Here is an 18,721-nt window from a genome sequence, read left to right on the forward strand (position 1 = left end):
AGAAAGAGGGCTCTGTGGGGAAAAAGGTGGTGTTGCAAAACAGAATTTGGCAGCCTGTTCCTTCGCACTGAACCCATGTTTTAGTCTTAAATGTTCATTAGAGGGAGACTGCTAATGAGTCGCCCACTGCTTTCTGCTCCCTGCGCCCGCCCTCCGTGCCTTTACAGCCTGCATGAAAAGCTTGCTTGCCACTTCGTCCAAGAGACATGGGGGATCAGATCACCTAAAACCTTGGGCTAAATTCTGTGATCTCTTCCCCCCCTCCCCCCCCCTCCAATTTGCTTTGTGTGCCTGCCAGGCAAAAAGCTGTAGGCAGAGGACGGTGGGTGTGGAGGCTGGAAATCACCACATCTGGAGCTGATTTTCTGGTGACTGGAGTGACCCAGCTGGTTTATGCAACGGCGGCATGAATCTCATCATTCCGCAGCCCAGAACTATTATTAGATTAAGAAACTGCTGCTATGAATCCAGTTATTTTTGCCCCAGCCCTCGACTAGGAACGGTTGGATCTCTGCGTCTTCTGAAAATAGACAGATAATTGTCTTCCACGGCTGCTCGTGTGGCTCCACCGACGCTCTTGGAATGCAGCACATCCATTGTCACCACCGTGGGTATCGGCTGATTTTGTTGGCTCCCCGTGAAAATCTGGCGGCGCGCCATGCAAACAGCTAGGGCAAACACCGGCTCAACGTCTTGGCAAGACATCTTAGCTCCCAAATAATTCCTCCCCGGGGTCATGGCACGGCCCTCTTCTCTGCTAGCGACTTTTCCAGTGGCTCTGAGAATGCTGCTGGCTCCGTCAAGAAGAAGGATCAGATGCTTCAAAAGCTTCTTGTGGGATTTCGGCAGAGAGAACCAAGGCGCTGTTTGCAGCAGCAGGTACGTTCAGCTCTGCCTGCTTCGCTTTCCCTGGCCCACCAAGGCTGCTGCTTCCAGATGGCTAATCCGAGCGAAAGCCCAACCCCACCACGCAAAAAGAAGGAAGCGAGGCGAAACCCTGGCCCACAGGGAGTCCGGGAACGCTCAAGCGCCAATTGCTCAGCCAACCTTTCAGTCTCATCAAGCAATTTCCACAGCATTTAATGCCAATGACCACCCATCCTGCCTGCTGGGGGTGAACGTTTGCTTACCCAAGTGCCACTCAAGGAGAGAGATTACGGAGGCTGGAGCGCTCTAGAAGAAGAGGTCGAACAGCAGCAAGTGGGGTGGACTCAGTCGCTGTGGTGATGGGGACACCCTTGGAAACCCTAAAGGACCAGGTCGAGGGCAGATCCTCCTGGAGAAAACCAATCTACGTGGTTGCTAAGAGTTGACGCCAACTTGATGCCACACAATCAAATCAGAGGGTTCTAGCTGCCCAGTTGGATTCCCTGAAAGAGGACTTCCCACACACTGGCCTGTGGCTGCTGAGTAATATTCCTTTCCTTTTTGTAAAAAACCAAGAACACGTTTCCCTAGTTCCTGCTAAAATGTTCTCCTATCCCCAACAAAGCTGTGGAATAAGCCTCTTTGAGCAAGCTGTAGAATTCCATATTAAAATATTTCTGGCATAGGCCCACTTCTGGACAAACGTGAGGGTTCATTTTGAATATTCCTTCCTACCCCAATACAATCCATTTCCAGCATATATGGGAAAAATAAGACTTCATAAGAAGGAAGGAAGACAAATTCTGTCTACAAATCATTTAATGTCTGCATATTTTTCACCACCGGAGAGGAATTCCCACAAAATCCACTCTCCTATGGCAGAATTTTGAGGGGGGGGGGAGAGAAATTGTGAAATCCTGCCTGTTTTGTAAATTGACTTCACTCAAAATGTAAAGGTAGACAATTTATCCCTTCAAGCAGTGCCTTGCAAAGAGAAAGCCATCCCATAATATCAGTCCGACACCAATGTATTTGGGGATGAGTTTCCATGGGAGTTGAAGTCCACACATCTTCAAGTTGCCAAGGTTGAGAAACACTGCTCTGGAGTAGTGTGATAGAAAATCAGTTGTAGACAAACAAGATCATAATTTACAATACCAAAGAGACCTTTATTTTTTCATTACCGTACAAACAGATATCTAAAATAACAAAAACAAATTTTATTGACCAGGTGGGAGCATGCCCAGTTTAGCATTTGGCTCATCTCATGTTTTTTTATTTAATTTTTTAAAGAGAAGGGAAATCCTAAATAGGTTGCAATATTTATTGCAACAGCCAAGCGCATTAACACTCAACTCCTAGCAACTTCCCACCATCAGGGAACTAAATATGAAAAGAAAAAGTCCGTCAAACCCATTCCTCATCCACAACTGGACACAAGTGAATGTGCACAGACTGCCATTTTCTGCAAAACGACCGTTCCCAACAACCTCACGTGCATTTGTTTCCAATGTACCAACATGGAGTTCTTCACCAGCTTAAGAAAGTCATCTCTAATCCCTTTAGAGACTTTTATCCCTTTATAAACAAACTGCAGGCAAGATCTAGACTCCAGGGCTGGGTTTCAGCAAGCAGAACCACCCGTCAAAACAAGCTCAAACAATAAAATAAAATAAAATAAAACTAAGTACTGTAGGAATGCTAACAGCTTGCTCAGAACAGCAAATATTGATGGATGAATCTCTAATGCTTTTCCTGTTTCTTGGCTTTTCAAGGCGGGTTTCTGGCAGAGGAGACCCAACTGCCTTGGAAGGATAGACTGTATCTGGAGAAAGTTTAGGATAGAGATTACTTAGGCTAGCAGAGCCTTGAGTTATAACATTAGGTTGTAAATCAGGGTCCTGGGTGTCACTTAAAGGGCTGCCTTGGACCCAGCAAGTCTTAGATGGCTTGGTACTGAAGTCCCTCCAGGACCATCTCCTCCAGGAGAATCAACTTGGCCAGTATGGACATCCCAGGGAAATGGCTTCTGCTGCCTCACGTGAGGTGCTCTGAAGCCTGGAGAAGAGGCTTCTCCATCAAGACTGCCCTACCTGGAGTTTCACTTGCTCCCACACTAATGGTCTTCTGGAAGCAGGTCAAGATGGGGCTTCCTTGAAGGCTGTTGCAGCTTAGAGGGCACCATCTGGTGAAGGTTCTTTTCACCTGCTGCTCTGGTTTTCAGAGGATACAGTATGTTGCTCGGTTTCTGATTCCCAATGGCCACTCCTTGAAGTGTGGGTGTCTTTTTTACCATGGGTGTTTCATGCTTTGGGGGCTGCCAAGAGTCTTGACTGCCACAGTACAGAGAAAGATGGGAACGGTGCTATAGAACCAACCTACGCATTTGGGGGGTGGGGAGGAGGGAGGATTGCACCCTGCATGCTCTTCTCGGCTCAGAACTCCCACCTGGAGGCCTCTCTCTGGGAGCTTCGCCCCTCCAGGCCCCCCTTCTCCCTTGCAGCCCAAACCTGCCCCCACATCTCTTCCAAAGCCTTTCTAGGGATGACAGAGAATACCCCTGCATTGCCAGGGGTTCCCAGCCTCCGATGAACACCTTTCTCAGGTTTCACTCCTCCTTCCCTTTTCCTACATCTCCGGAGCATTTTATTTTGGAAGTCGCTGGGGAATCAGCTCCTCTTGAACCCCTAAAGCTACTCCCTTACCCCCCGCCCGATTTCCCCTGGACGGGAAGGACCAAGGAAGCCACGGAAGGGTCCTGGTAGTTTGGCCAAAATCGCTAAGGGGGGAAGTACCCCCGCCCCCTTTCGTGGATCGGGGGGGCATTGGCCCCTTCCAGGAGGCTTCCCCGGGAGGCAGCCTGACCCGCGGCTGCTCAGCCCCGCGGCCCTTTCTTGCGGCGAAGAGACCGCGCGGCCTCGCTGCGCTCCGGGAGGCGCCGCTGAACCGGGGGGGGGGGGGGCTTTGGCGCTGCCCGGGGGTCCTTCCGGCAGCGCGCAGGAGGCCCCCTTCGCTGCCGAAGGGGGAAAGGCCAGCCGGGCGAAGGCTTCGCTCCGTGCCAGGCTTCTCCCCCCCCCCCCCCGCCCGGGCTGGAGGAAAGCCGGCTTTGCATCCCCACGGCCCGGGAGAAGGCTGCCTCCTGCGTGGGGGGCTTTTGGTGGGGGCTTCGTAAGGGAGCGGGGGGGGGGCAAGCCGGAGAGTCGATGATCTCCTTGCGTGAATCCTGCGGCGGGCTCCGGATGGCTCTGCTCCCAGCTCCTCCCCGCCCACTGGCCAGCGCGGCTTCTCTTCGTCCTTCGTACCATCCTTCTGCAAAGGGCCCAGCTGAACGCCCCTCCCCCCCGCCCTCCATGCCTCCCCAACCAAGTGAAACCTTGAGGGCCCACCAAGGAATGCTGCTTTGGAGTTGCCCAATTTCCCCGTCCTTGGAGGAGGGAGCTAGGCTCGCGTCTGCACGCGCGCTTTTTGTTTTTTTAAACCAGCCTGCTCCTTAGCAGCGCTGTGCACATTTTTTACAGCCCCCTTAGTGCCCTTTTGTTTTGTTTTTTCTTTTCAAAATGACATCAGAGGCTTTGGGGCCCCCTTCTTCATGGCTTAGCTGGGGCCGTTTCAAAAAGGGAACACAGAAAAACGGGAACTGGAGGGTTGGCACCGAAACAGGAATTAGAGATGGAAAAGGGAAGAAAAGTGTGCGTGAGTGCACGCGTGCACACACACACACACACACACACACAGTTCACCCTTCCCTGTATCTTAGGCACAACTCTTAATGCATTCCATGTGGTGCCACAATCAATTCCCCTCGATACCAACAGCAAAAAAGCAGCTAGCCCAGCCCTGCTGGCCCATTATCAAAAATGTGCTTGTTTTTGAGAAAAAGGTTAACAAACCGAGAATGGAAGGATTTGGACTTTGAATTAGAACAAGGATAAATAAATAGTTGATAATGAACCAGGACGGGCAGCCAGAGGCTTTGAAAGGCACCAGAGGCATCAGCAGACGGAGTCAAGGCAAGGAAGATTGTCCAAATATTTTGCACCCGCAGTTAGAAGGCTATTTCCCCCTCTGGGGAGATTTCCTTGCTTCCCTGCTGCGAGCTCTTGCCACAGAACAGAACCAAAGCCGTTTAGGAAACGTTTAAGCATCATGGCTTCCCTCAAAGAACCTGGGGATTTCATGCACTCTGGAAGAACGGGAAGCCTGGCCAGCAGAGGTACAAATGCCCAAACTCCAATTTTTGTGGCATCTTCTGGGGTGGGAGATGCACAGCTTCCTGCTTGGAAGAAGAGAGAAAAGTGTCCATTTTCTCTAATCCAGAGAAGGCTTCCTTTTGTGTCAGCATCCCTTCCCTTGATCTCCCAAGCTGGGAGAGCCAAAAAAGAAAGGCTTTGTTTTGTTTTGGTTTTTTGCGGGGGGGGGGGAGGACATCAGCAGAGGATTGAGCACCCATTTCAGCCCTAGCTTGAGTGCACAAACTTGCCCAGGGCCCGAGGCAGTCCCCTCTCCAGGGCAGCCAAGCCCCCAGCCCCGGCCTCCCCAGCAGCCGGCAGGAGAGCCCCCAGAGGAGGGCTGGCAGCTGATCTGGTTCCTTTTCAAACCGGGGGGGGGGGGAGCAGCGAGGGGGCGCATTTGGAGCACGGGTTTGTCGGATTTCAAAAGGCCCTGCCACATGATTCTCATCAGGGGAAAAACCTGGTTTCCATGGCTACTGCTGATGTCACTCTTGCTCAGCAGTCCGGACCCCTCCATGCTTCAGGCCAGCTGTGGGGGGGTGGGAAGCAAAGAAGCTGAGAAGCCGCTCCAGCAGCCCCCAGACTTGCTGGGCAGTCTGCTGAACTCTGCCCCTCCAGCGCTCTGCAATACCGATCCTGCGGTGGGCTTGCAGGCTTTGCAATCCAGAGCAAGGAGACGTGGCCATTTTGCAGAGGAAAGATGGAAGTTGCAAGACGTCCTGCCTGGCCCCAGTCCCCCGATCTCAGCCCTCCTCGATGCTCATCCAGCTCAGTTGACCCAGGGGAGCTGCATTTTCCACCCCTGGAGCCACGCCGCAGCCAGAAAAGTGTGTGTGTGTATGCGCGCCTCCCAGCAACTTGCAGGACTCGAGTGGGCATTTGTGGCAGATCATAGATGAAGGGTGCAATTTCTGCCTCCGCCGTGACCCCGGGATGTTGCGGACGGGTTGGGTTCTGCAGCCTGGGCAGGAGACTCGGGGCAGAACTTGAACTGACGTCCTCGGCCCCTCTGGGACCCCTGCCCTGCGGGCACGTCATTGGTGCTTTGCCTTGGCGTGCACCGCGGCAGGCGGGAGAGATTGATGAATTATTCACGCTAATCAACGTGTGGCTGCCTTTCCCGGGGGGGGGGGCGGCAGCCTCCCCTCCTGCTCCAGGTGACTGTGGGCCAGGCGCTGCGTGGCACACGCGGTCTCCTTGGAGCTGTTGCCATGCCAACGCATCGGCCTGGGTGATTGCCACTTGTTGAAAGTTTGAGAAGAATCAGCAGCCGCCAGAGGAACCGGGAAGGGCTTTTGAGCAACCCAGCATGGCCGTCTGTCTGCTGCCCGCCCTTTGAGAGGGGAGCTGGCACCGAAGGCGATCCAAGCCTCAGCTTAGGTGGGCTTCACGATGCAGCTGCTTCCACCCTCCAGGTTAATGGGGTCTCTTATCCAGAAACGTATGGGTGGCCAGGAAAGTTACAATGAGGGGCAGGTCCAGGCCCTGACCTTGGAACGAAACGTGCAGAGACTTCCCACCTTTTTTCCTGTGATCAGTCCAAGTGGCACATCTGGCCTTTGCCGCCCGCCCACCTGCCCGCCCTGGCGAGGCCCTGGCAAAGGGTCTGTGTCAGCCTAGGGCGTTACTTGCCCTGCTGACATCCCTCTGAAGCGTCCGTGCAGAGGCTTCTGGCCATTTGCCCAGCTTGAAAAGGCTGGCCGGCTGGTCACGACGGGCAGCAGAGAAGCAACTGCTGCCCCTCTGTTACCAAAGCCACAGCTTTTGCCCTCCTGGTGGCAGCCCTCCCCAGGCACCCAGATCAAGCGTGCCATTTCTGCTCAGTGCTTATTGCTCAGCTGCTGCGGGTGGGGGCTGGCTCACCTCTCACACACCACCACAACCCAGGGTCTTCAAAGAACAGGCCAAGCTGAAACCGATGCGGCCACTAATGGCTTCATGCGGCATGAAAGCTCAGCTGTTGATTGTCGCTAAGCTTCCTTTCTACACTCAGCCTGTTTCTAAACGTGTGTGTGTGTGCCGAAGAGTCAGTCTTGACTCCTGGCGACTGCCTGAACAAGTTATTGCATTTTTGGAAGCGTTTTGCCCTTGCCTTCTCGCTGGGGCTGAGAGAGACAGACAGCTGGCTTCGTGCCTGAGGCAGGATTAAAACTCTCTGTCTTCTGCTTTCCAGCCTAGAGTCTTTCACCCAGTGTTTCTCAACCTTGCCAACTTTCAGCTCCCAGAATTCCCCAGCCAGGAATTCCTTTTAAAACAACTCTATCACAAAAGTCTGTGCGACCCGCTGCCATATGCTTTTTGAAACGGACAGGACATCCTGTATTGATTAGAGCGCGTATTGTTTTTGAGAGTGGTACTATATAGGACAGTGTTTCTCAACCTTGGCCACTTTAAGAGGGGTGGACTTCAACTCCCAGAATTCCCCAGCCAGCCATGCTGGCTGGGGAATTCTGGGAGTTGAAGTCCACCCCTCTTAAAGTGGCCAAGGTTGAGAAACACTGCTTTATCCACTACACCAAACTGACTCTTTCTAGTTTATTCTATTTCACAGTACAGAGGAGAGACAGAGATTAGATCCAGCTGCTCCTGTCTGGGCAATCTTGAGACTGGCACTCCCCAACCTCAAAAGGGTTCTAGATCAGAGCTTTTCTAACTGCAGTGAGATGCCACTAAATACCTCGCATCTTAAAATGCACCTTCTGATGAATCAGTTCAGGATCTTAATCTGTGGATTCAATTTGCAATCTCAACGTATCAAGCAGACTGAATGTCTACCCTCAAGAAAAGAGAATGAAAACCGGTGTGTTATTTCCCACGGCACCATGACAAGCTACTTGTTTGCATTCTGTATTACTTGTGCTACGATAGTTCTTGGGGCAGATATCAAAACTGACAGGAGATAAATTGCGCAGGGGAGCGCAATGTTTGGACTGAATGAAGGTTGCAATCTGCTATTGGCAATCTCAGCCTGTAACTCCACAGGACAACAGTGAAGACGAGGTAGAAATTTGAGGCCAAGATCTGCCCCATGCACAGTTTCCGGTGGAAAATAATGTACTATTTAATCTTATTGTTCCTGTCTATTCTGCATGGGCCAAACCATACCTAGAACACTGCACCAACTTTTGGGGAGGACACCGATGAACTGGAGCATGCCTGGAAAACAGCAAACTGGATAAGGAGTTGGTAAGGAAAACTTATGAGGAATGGTTGGAGGCACTAGGTGTATAGGAAGTCCTCACTTAGTGACCACAATCAGAAATGGCAACTCAGTCGTTAACCAAAGCGGTTGCTAACTGGAACCTCAACCGACTTCAGCTTTCCTTTGGTTTACAGACTGGCGAAGGCCATCAATGTAAGGATGGGTCGCAAAGTTACTTTTTCATCACCGTGGTAAGTGCAAACAGTTGCTAAAAAGGCAGTCGCTAAACAAGGACCTGCATTTAGAAGTGAAGAGAATACTGTGGGGAGACATGACAGCTGTCTTTAAAAATCTGAAGAGCTGTCAGGTAGAAGACAGGCCAGAATTATTCAGAGCTGTTCCCCAATACAGTCCAAGAAGCCATTACAAAGTTGATCGGGTTGGATAGCTGGCTGGACGGCCATCAGTCAGGGATACAAGCAATGGATTCCTGCCTTGCTCAGGGGCCGGACTTCCAACCCTTCCATTCTACGAAATCAGACCCTTCTTCTTTAATACAGAACACAACTGAGCCCCCAGGGCTGACCAGGGTTTCTCTAGCCCCGAAAGGAAATCTCGAACCTTCGCACCCTCCCGAGTCTGAACCTTCACCCACCACAGTGATGGGCCTTCCCAGCTGTCTCTGGAGGTGCCTGGAATCAAACCAGGGACCCACTGTGGCTGCCGGGCCTTCTTGTGACAGCCACACTTGCCTTGGTGAACAGCTTCCTGAAGATCCGCATGAGAAAGGCTGCCAGTCACAATGCACAAAAACATGAGCCGATGCCACTTGAGCTCACCAAAAATTTTAAAAAAGGAAGGTCCAGGTTCTTTATTTTGCATTAATACATTGCAATTGCTTGTACAGAGTCCAGCATGTAAATACTACAGAGGGATCCACCCAAAGGGGTGTTTGCAACCTTAGTGCACGTTTCCCCAAGCGAAGGCTAAATCCTTTTAACTCTTTTTTTCTTAAAAATACATTAAAGAACGTACCACACACATATTGCACTTGTCTCCATATTAAAAGATTGTGGAACCCCATATTACATCTCACCAAAGTCTCTTCAAAGGGACCTGCATTTAAACGGATAAAGCTAGTTATTTCCTAAACAGTAGCATTCACAAACCCCTCGAATGACCCACACAGTAGATTGGACAAAAGCGGCTATTTTGAACTAGCTGGAACACAGAGGAAGAGGTGGTACCCTACAGGTACGCGAGTGTGGCTGGGAAAACACGAATTCCCTCAATTGCTGTGGTAGGAAAGACACCAAAGGTCGAGAAACACCGACTGTTCGGCGCAGGGAGGGAGGGAGGGAAGGAGGAGACACCTGAACCAGCTTCTTTACATCCAGAGCTTCAGCCCCACAGACAGGAAAAAGGGAACTGCCCACAGAATGAGGCCGGGTCACTCTGCAGCCCTGAATCTGCACCCACTGGCTACAAGATGGGCTCTGGAAGCACGGTTGGGAGCCAGGCCAGCTCGATGGCGTGTTTCCTAGCCTTCAGCAAACCTGGCAGGAACACAGGCAAGGGACCGAAGAAGTCTCCAGCAAAGAGATGCCCGCTCACAAGCTTCCTACCCGTGAGCTCTAAGAAGGATGACTGCGCAAAAGCAGCAGCCTTCTGCACGCGCTAAGAGAAAGCACACTTGCTCCTTAGAAGGCGCGCCAGCAACGCAGCAGCCCGTAAGCAGGTGCCTGGCCCAGCGAGGCTCTGGCTACCTCAGACCAGTCTGCTGCGATGGGACAGGCTGGGTGGCGAGCCTCAGCCGGCTGGACGCAGTTCAAGGGCTCGCATGGCCTTGGAGGGCTCTTCCTCCACAGACGAGAGGAGAGGAATGGCTGACTTGGGCTACGTTCCCCCACCCTGCCCCTTCCTTCCTGTGCAACAGGGGCACCCGAGACGGTGAGCTGGGAGGGCTGCCGGGCTTCCTCCCGCAGCTCGCAAGGAAATAAGGCTGGGCTGAGCTCCTCCCGTGGGTGAAATGCACAAGGGATCCCTTTGAAGAAAGGCGCTCCAGGAGCTGAGACAGACGCAAGGTTTTCACTCCTGCTCCGTGGGGCGCGAAACACCCTCAAAAGCCACCAGCTTCCTTCTCAGAATGGCTGGAGGTGGGGGGAGGAAGCAGGCTTCCCGCTAGGATGGGCCTCCTGCCCCCGGGGCTGTCCCGTTTCAAGCTGCTCCTGCATCCCTTCCAAATGAGGGCTGGCCAGCTATTTCAGCAGAGGATTTCTTTGTGCAAATTTTGGAGAGCCACTCCGGGCACGACTGGAGCCGTCGGAGGGACACCGATATTGGGACGACCTAATTTTCTTCTCTAAAACTTGTCAATATTTTTAAAGCAGGGCAGCAGAGATCCAGTCCGCCTGGGGCTGCAGCCTCCTCCCCCAAATCCTATCGCAGTCACCCTGCAACAGCGAGTGGCTCGGCCCAGACGTCGGCGGACCCCCAGAATGAAACCCGAGGCCCCCCCTTGCTTTCTACCAGGCGGCTTTGCTGGGTTACCATTTTTTTTGTGCTTAAACCAACGGGTGTTGTGCTTCAGTCTTTACCAGCTTCCACCAGAATGCTTGGAACCGCACGGTCTGTCTCCAATGCTAAGAAGCCCCTCTTGAGGCAAAGTCAAAGTATTCTCGTGCTCTTCCTAGGGAGGCAAACGCAATTGCTTTGCAGAGCAGACCCCGGTTGAAGTGATTAACAAGTCAACGGTTACTGATCCTAAAATATTGCTGCAATACTTTTTTTTTTTTAAGGAAAAAAAAAATCAGACCTAGAGATGAGCGAGTCAGAAACACTTATGGAAAAACGTTAAACCTGCATTCCACATGGTGGAACCCGGTCTCTGAAGGGACTTTGGTGTCAGCCTGGACAACAGATGGGATGGTTTTTTTTTAACTTCAGAAATGAAAAAAAGAGAGAAAGAAAAGGTTTCAGAAAGAATTGAAAAAAGGCACAGCACTATCACTTCACATGGGTTTTCTGATAAGCTTATTTTGCTTTGTCCTTAAAACACTACCCCCCTAAATAATTGCCCAAATATGCAAAGCCTAAGAACAACCACCAATGCACGCTCTGTTAAGTCCAAGTAGGTTTGCTTCCTCTAAAAAAGAAGCTACAAAGGGCAGCTTATAACAATTTGTCCAGTGATCAAGTTCTCCCCACGGTTCCTGAAACGGTTTAGCTTCAGTTCCCCCCCCCCCTTCCCTGCTGATCTTTGGAGCACCTCAGAAATCCTAGATGTTAACTCCAAGTTTAATTCTGACACAGATCTAGGGACACTTCCATAGACAATCCAGGGACTCCTCAAGGTGTGCGAAGATTAGGAGTTCCCTGGGAGTGACCAGCTGACAAAAAGGAGAGAAGGAGAGGAGGTCTTGTGTGTCCCCTGAAGATCATCTATGGCAGTGTTTCTCAACCTTGGTCGCTTGAAGATGAGTGGACTCCAACTCCCAGAATTCCCCAGCCAGCCATGCTGGCTGGGGAATTCTGGGAGTTGAAGTCCACCCATCTTCAAGCCGCCAGGGTTGAGGAACACTGGTCTACAGCCTAGTTTACCTTAGCAGACCAATTTCCAATGCCCTGGGCACTCTACATTCCTGACTGCCTTCAAGGTCAACTACATCTCTGCCAAATTCCAATGAAAAATGTATTGCTTTTATTGCCAAGTATGGTGTAGAGCAAATTCACTCTTCTTCCTGAACTCTCCCAGGTTTCCTCTGACGGAGGTTGCACGGTTAGCAGAATACCAAAGGTTCTGGAAGGACCCCACTTCCTTCCTTCTTAGAAGCGTGTTGCCTCCTTCCCTTCAAAGCAGTTCTTTGTTCTGTTGAAGGTGCAGGGCCTGCCTTCAGCCCTGCCAGCAAGCTCTCTCGTAAAGTGAAGACTTGGTCCTTCTCTGCTAGTACCAGTCCAGAGAGTTTGGGTGTTCATCCGTGAAGGTCAAGGACTGGAGAAGAAGCCAGGGAGGCTAGAGGCAGAACACAGACGGAAACCCGACCCAGAGCCATTCCGTGACTTGGCTTCAACCAACCAGCCTCCCCTCCAGAAAGCTTTAAAAGCTGCTAGTTCACCAAGACGTAGCCTCCGTGTTGGGGATCCACCGTCTCCATCATTTCGCAATCAAAGAGCCCAGGCAACTGTGCAAGGTTTAAGGTGTCATAGCTGGACTGAGACCCGGGAGATTCTGAGCTCCGCCGGGCGCCGGTCATTGCTATGGCACTCTGCTGGGTGGGATCCAGGCGATACTGATGCTGGCTGGCATAGTCTAGGTCAGACGAGGGGCCGACTGGCCCTTCGCAAGTCTGATAGGAATACTGTTGCTGCGGTGGAGGCGGTGGCTGCATGGGCATCTGTGATGGCAATGGGGAGGAGCTGTGGATGGGGGGAGGAGACTGCTGGTCAAGTTGTAGCTTTTGATACTGGCTAAGGAAAGGGTCATATTGCATGTCTTCAGCAGAAGGCTCCAGGACGGGGCTCAAGGGTTGCACCATAGTGAACTGGGAGGAAGGAGGCGGGTCTTCATGGCAGGGGAGGGGCAGCTGGCTGGATCGGGAGTATGTGCTCTCTGCTATCTGCATCTGGTTGAAGTAGGCCTGCAGCTGGGATTGCTTCTGGAGGAGCAGATGCTTCTGGTACAACCTAAATTGAGAGACTGAAAATAGTTAATCTGCGTTCCCCTAAGCCGCTGCTCTTCCTGTGCTAACTTTATCCTCCCCTCTACAGGAAGGATCTTTCAATCACCAAAGGAGTTCCTGGCCCAGTGCAAAAGCCAAAACCCTTCGCTCCACCCTGCCAAGCACTGGCATGCTTCCCGAGGTCAGAAAAACGATCCCGCGCTGTTGTAGTTCCTTCTCCTTAGGTTCAGCCTGGGAACTCGGCAGGCAAAGGCTTTTCTGAAAAGATTCACCGGCCCAGCCTTTCCCCTTCATTTTTTTCAAACAGGAGTGGAGACAAAAATCACCGTCCCCAAAGGAACATTGGCGGAGGAGAAGAGGGCAGAAAGATTAAACGAGCTCCCAATCCAGGAACTCTTGTGGGATCCGTTGACATGGCAAATTGGATCCCAGACTGGCAACAGAATTCTACGTACTGGGTGGGGAGGCACGACTGGGGCTATTTCCAGCACAAGGAGCTGCTCTTTTTTTCTGGATGAAAAAAAGTCCTATTTCCAGTGGCTGCTGAGGTGGTCTGAGTTACGTTCTCCGGGGCTTTTCTGGGCTCCGGCCGACTCTGCCTCTGCAAATGAGGCTTTCTGTGATCCTAGTGTCCTCCCGTGCTCCTCTCGGCACCGAGGCTCACCTGTGCTCCTGCAGCTGCTGTTCGAGGCTCCGGGGTATCTCCTTGCAAAACACCTGACACGCGTGTTGGGCTTTTGAGAGCAGGCTGGGCTTCTGGAATAAGGCAAGAGGGAACAGGGCTGGCATCACTGTATGCCCACCGTTTCAAAATCAGCATGGAGGTCTTGAAAAGTCAGGTGGTGGGTTAGCCGGGGTGCCTGAATTTGTTGGCTGGGCCCTAAGGCTCCCCCCGCCTGGGGACAAGGGAACAGCTTTGCACAGCCCCTCCCCTACTGTGCCCCAAGCGCGATGGTGGGAGAAAGGGAGCCTCAAGCCCTTTTTCACCAAGTGATTCCAGAATGAAGTGCAGCCGCTCCCACTGAACCCATGTTTCCGCTGGCTTAAGGCCTTCCAAGGAGGTGCCCTACCTGAAGCACGTGCTGCAAATACTGTGTCTCTAAGCTCTGACGCCTGGACAGCAACGGCGGATGCATGCTGTTGGGAAAGGTGGGAGCAGCGTCCTGCTGCTGGGAGGCTTCCTCCTTGAGGGAAAAAGGGGGAGATAAACCCATCCAGGCCACATTATCTCCCTACGGGTTGGAGCAGAATGCGGACTCAGAAACGTGCAAGAGTACGGGTGGCTCTGACGACGGGGAACCGATCAGACGCTTTGGGAAGGGGGGAGAACATCTGATTCAATATACTTCCACCCATTTGGAGCCAATGTATTTCAATCCCCCCCACGCACACACTGAGGCTACCATCAAATGTTCAGCCTGTATTTCTGTAGCACAGCTGGGGTGGGGGGCCAGCACAAGGCTTGAGCAGACATTCTGCCCATCAAAGATCCCCAGATCCTCAGACTCTCTAGACTGGCAGGAATGGCACCAGCCAGCAGGCAGTGCCACATGCCCAGATGAATCAAAAGCCTGTTCTTGACATGCTCCAGCTTCCATTACCCCTTGGTACCTACATCAATCTAAGCCCCCTCCCCAATACCCCAATATTCAGAATTTGAGAAGCTGAGACCCTGCTGGTTTGGGGGCCCTAAGACATCTGCACTCCTTTCAAGGTAACTTCAGGAACAGGTTGATTTATTGAGTGTAGCAGCTGAGTTCAGTGGCTCCAGAGAGCACCAACACAGACGACAAAACTCCTCTCCAAGGACGTACCTGCCGGGAACCGCTTCCAAGGCCTTGCAAGTGAGGAGAAGTGGATTCCAGAGAAGGTTCGTCTTCTGACCTCATCTGATCATACAACAACTGTACTTTATTCAGCTCCAGGATTCCTTTAGTTCTGGCCAAATTCTGAAGATGCTGTCTGAACGCTACAATTCCTGTTGCAAGGGTAAGCAGAGCAATTGCAAATTAAGGGTTCTTTTTCACAAGCAGATCATGGTGGTCAACTTCTGCAGTTTCGTTTGGTTTCTGCTGAAAGTTTGCAACAGACGATCCCCAACCCTGGCTCCACCCACCTCGGCCAAGTCAACCCATCACTGCCCCAACTACTGCAGCCAGTGGCAATGAGGCCTTGGCCTTCCAAAGGCTGCCTGTCTCCCTGGGGGCCGCTCAATCCACAGCAGTTACCTTGTGTCAGGGATGTGTCCGATGCTCTGCGCCCCTCCCGAAAGCTGACAGGGGAACGATTGTGGGCTTCTCGTTTGTGGGCAGCCAGGGCCTGCATGGCTGGATTAGGAGGCCTCAGGCCTATGAAAGGAGGGGTCATCCTCGGAGCTGGTGGGTTTGCCAGAACCATTTCCTTCAAGGACGAGGTGTCTTCCAGGAAGTTTAAATCCCTCTGGATAGATCCCATGTCATATTCAGAGTCGGTGCTGCTCAAGGATTGGTTCTCATCCATGGAAAAGACTTTTCCTTCAGCACCCAAGAAGAGCCACAAGAAACAGAATTAACCAGTGTTTACCAGGGTTATTGTGTCTAAAGTCCTAGAAACGCAACGGATCTCTTTGTGGGACCTACAACAAGCGCTATCCCAGTAATGCTTTCCAGTTCTCTTGGCCCATACAAGCTACTCTTGTCTTTATAAAATGTGGCCGATGTTTCTTCTGCTCTAACCGACAGTGGTTAGCTGCTGACCTCTGAACACAAGATGGCCAGCGGAAAGAAATGGGCGGTGCCCTCAAGCTGAGCCTCAAGTCCTGCTTCCAACTGGACAGAGCAGAGTGCACGATGCATCTACCCCACTAAAGCCCTGCAGCAGAGGGATGTCCTGTTTAACAGTACCTCACATCCTTTGGAGATTTCAACTGTGCCTTTTAAACTTCAGGGAGACACACACTGTGTGACCTGACCCTACGTCCAAGCCTGCTGTCTCCCTAGGGCACTGGAAAATCAACAGCAAGAAGTATACAGAAAATGCAGTGACAGGCATCAATGACTTTATAGGGACGACCCTCCTAAAACCTGCTCAAGAGTGGTTTCGGCAGAGCGCTCCTAGCTGTGTCACCGCTGATTTCTTTCCTTCCTTTCTTTTAGAGCAGGCCACCATTCTGATCGTGGGCAGGCGCTCCCTCTTGCAGACACCTAACATATGCTGCACAAACGTGCAAATGGAGACATGTGAACTGACAGAGTTGTTCTCTTTGGGGGCTCTTCTGTTTGCTACCAGCACAATGAGATACTTGCCAGCTGGTGGCTTCTGAGCTGACACTGTTTGCTCTTCCCAGTCTTTGCACACTGTCATGAGATTGCTTGGCAAAGCAAGCAGCCACCATCTGTATAGTAACTCCTCTTATCTTCCTACAAAGCAAATTCATGGCTGGCTCCGAGGCACGCAGAAGATTCATGGGGCCCTCCACTGATGGTTAAGTTCAGAGGGACGTAAAACTGAGTTGGGGACCTTCCACTGCGCTCCTTAGTTGCCTGCAGGATTTGAGTCTGTTTCGCTCTGCTCACCAGTGCACAGACCTCCACCTGCACTTCAACTTGTGACACGAAGTCACTGAAATTATGCAGATGAAGACGAGGACTACCCTTCAGCCTTAGAGTGGGGCTCAACTAGATCCACCTTCCTCAACCTGGTGTGGTGGGACTGTCCTTTTAGAATTCCCCAAACAACTGGAGGCCATAAAGTGGGGGAAGGTTGTACCTGGGCCTGGCATGGCCAAGAGGGGATTGGTGACTTCTGCCAGGGTATGTCGCCTCTTCCCGCTGCGACTTCCTTGCAGTGCTGCAAAGGCCTGAGCGGGGTCCGTTTCGGATTCCCCTTCTGCTTCTATCCCTTCATCGATTGAGGTTTCCATCATGCTGGTCGGCAGGGACTGGCATCCTTTCCTTACCATCACTGGGGGAACAGGATCCAACAGGCAACCGTTCACCTAATTAGTGAAAAAGAAAAGAAACACGGTGGTTGAAGGGAGGAACCGCACACAAAAGAAACAGGGCAGAGGCAGGCAGCCACAAACGGGGTTAGCTGCACGTTGAAAGCACGAGAGCAGAACTAAATGGAAATAAATCAAAACCAAAGAAGTGACTTTTTTGGCCAATTTGTAGTGAGAATGAGCACTTTTTTTGGTAGCACAATGACTCACCCTCCCCTTTTCTGGACAGTAAGCTAACGGCAAAATTTTCACACTGTTTTTGGGACCTGAGTTGCAACTGCATTCCGGAAAAAGTTCTGAACGCATTCCTGCTTCAGTGAAATGTTTTCATAAACTTCAGGGCCTGCTCAGAAAGATCACTCAGAACTAAAGATGGGAATGGCTTCTCCTTGGGCACCAGCAGGCTTCGCTTGGGTGGCACCCTCTGAAGGAACTACAAGCATTCTGGGAGTTGCCATCACACATGGAAGGTGCCTGGTTTGAGGAAATGTCACTGCCTGGCATTGGAGAATGTGCAGGTGACGCCCAAGGAGACTGGAGGACCCAGGTGTGCTCCTCTCAAAATAAAAAGCTCAGCCCACCATCTCGCTTGACTTGATCCCAGTTGTGGAAGCACTGGCTTCTCAGTCCCACTATGAAAGCTGCCTCAGGGGACCAAGCTTCAAAACTGGTTCATGGTTGACCTGCTGCAGTTAATCCAAGCACCCATTTATCTAAGTAGCTGCACAGAGGTCTAAAAACCCATGGTTTTTTTTGGCCCTTCCAAATCCCACCGAATATCACCACAAAGCTACAATTTAGTAGCACAATACAGAGCTGGAGACAATGCTCTGGCAATACCTGTCGGCCTGCCCTGGGAAGAGCTTTGGATGGAAGGAAGGCAGCGCAGATCGGCCTTCCTCACCCTTCTCGCTCTAGAGGAGCTGGGTTGCAATTCCCCAGAAAGTTGGGCTAAGAGTTGATTTAGATTCTGTCTTGGGGGCAGCGCAGCTGAGCTCATCTGTTCAAGCACAGAGTGTTTTCTAATGCACCAATTTCTCCACAAATTGTAAGATGGCAAGCCTTTTTTTAAAAAAAATAAAATCCTAATAATCTCTTACCTTTTCCCCCTCCTAATTCACATTGTAAAGAATTCTTTATGTGCCTGTGTATGGCTCTCCATGTGGACCCCTTCAATAGAGAATCAGTCCTTCCTCCTGCCAAGGGCTCATGGAGAATTTCTAGACTCAAGTCATGGGAGGGTCTAACGTGAGGCAACTACAGGAATGGCAATGCCCAGATCATATTATTATTTCTCTTTTGCCCTGAGCCTTGACAACAAGCGCCCCCCACCTGCACCTCCACAGAAAGGCTGAAATATACACAAAACCAGCCTCAGGTTTTCACAGACTTTTGAACCTTGACAACTAAAGCAGAAAGGAACAATTTGGAGGGAACCATGTTTGTTTTGTGCCAAGCCTTTTAACTCAGCTGCCCTGAGGATAAATCGCACCCAGGGCTTCGGGGCTGCCTGTATCCCTTCTGTTTTGCAATACGTGAGAACCTGAAAAGGAAACTTAGACCAGGAAGAATATCTGTGTTTTCCCACTCCATAAGAGGGCAGAGGAACATGGGAAGGCAGTGGCTTTAGCACTCTACACGTGACTCTCTGGGAGAAGCCACCCTTCTCCTGCCATCAAATCAGAGAATGAAGCCAAGACACCCCAACCTCGTAGCAATAACCCTGGTGCTCAGCCCCACCTGACTTAGATTTAAGAAGGTTGCACGGAGGATTTAATTAGATTTAAGACTGCTTTTCCTCCATGCAACCTTCTTAAGGCAA

At 51.5% G+C, this 18,721-nt stretch overlaps 1 protein-coding gene across 3 annotated transcripts in view; it reads right to left on the reverse strand.

Annotated features, from left to right (window-relative positions):
* Positions 1-9,097: 9,097 nt before the first annotated feature.
* Positions 9,098-18,721, reverse strand: part of SIK2 (salt inducible kinase 2) — a 53,911-nt gene continuing 44,287 nt past the window's right edge. For 2 of the 3 annotated variants that reach the window (XM_088138955.1, XM_088138957.1), the window contains 6 exons: positions 16,668-16,896; positions 15,149-15,433; positions 14,735-14,898; positions 13,991-14,104; positions 13,585-13,676; positions 9,098-12,924 (listed from right to left, as the gene is read on the reverse strand). In XM_088138955.1, coding sequence (XP_087995081.1) covers positions 12,348-12,924; positions 13,585-13,676; positions 13,991-14,104; positions 14,735-14,898; positions 15,149-15,433; positions 16,668-16,896 — 1,461 coding nt within the window. In that variant the 3' untranslated portion in view covers positions 9,098-12,347. The remainder of the gene's footprint in view (positions 12,925-13,584; positions 13,677-13,990; positions 14,105-14,734; positions 14,899-15,148; positions 15,434-16,667; positions 16,897-18,721) is intronic. The other variant, XM_088138956.1, reaches the window with a different exon arrangement.

Source organism: Python bivittatus, unplaced genomic scaffold, assembly GCF_059951505.1.
Source record: "Python bivittatus isolate LINGU-HERP-01145 unplaced genomic scaffold, Pbiv_v1 ctg000320_np1212, whole genome shotgun sequence".
Lineage (NCBI taxonomy): Eukaryota > Metazoa > Chordata > Lepidosauria > Squamata > Pythonidae > Python > Python bivittatus.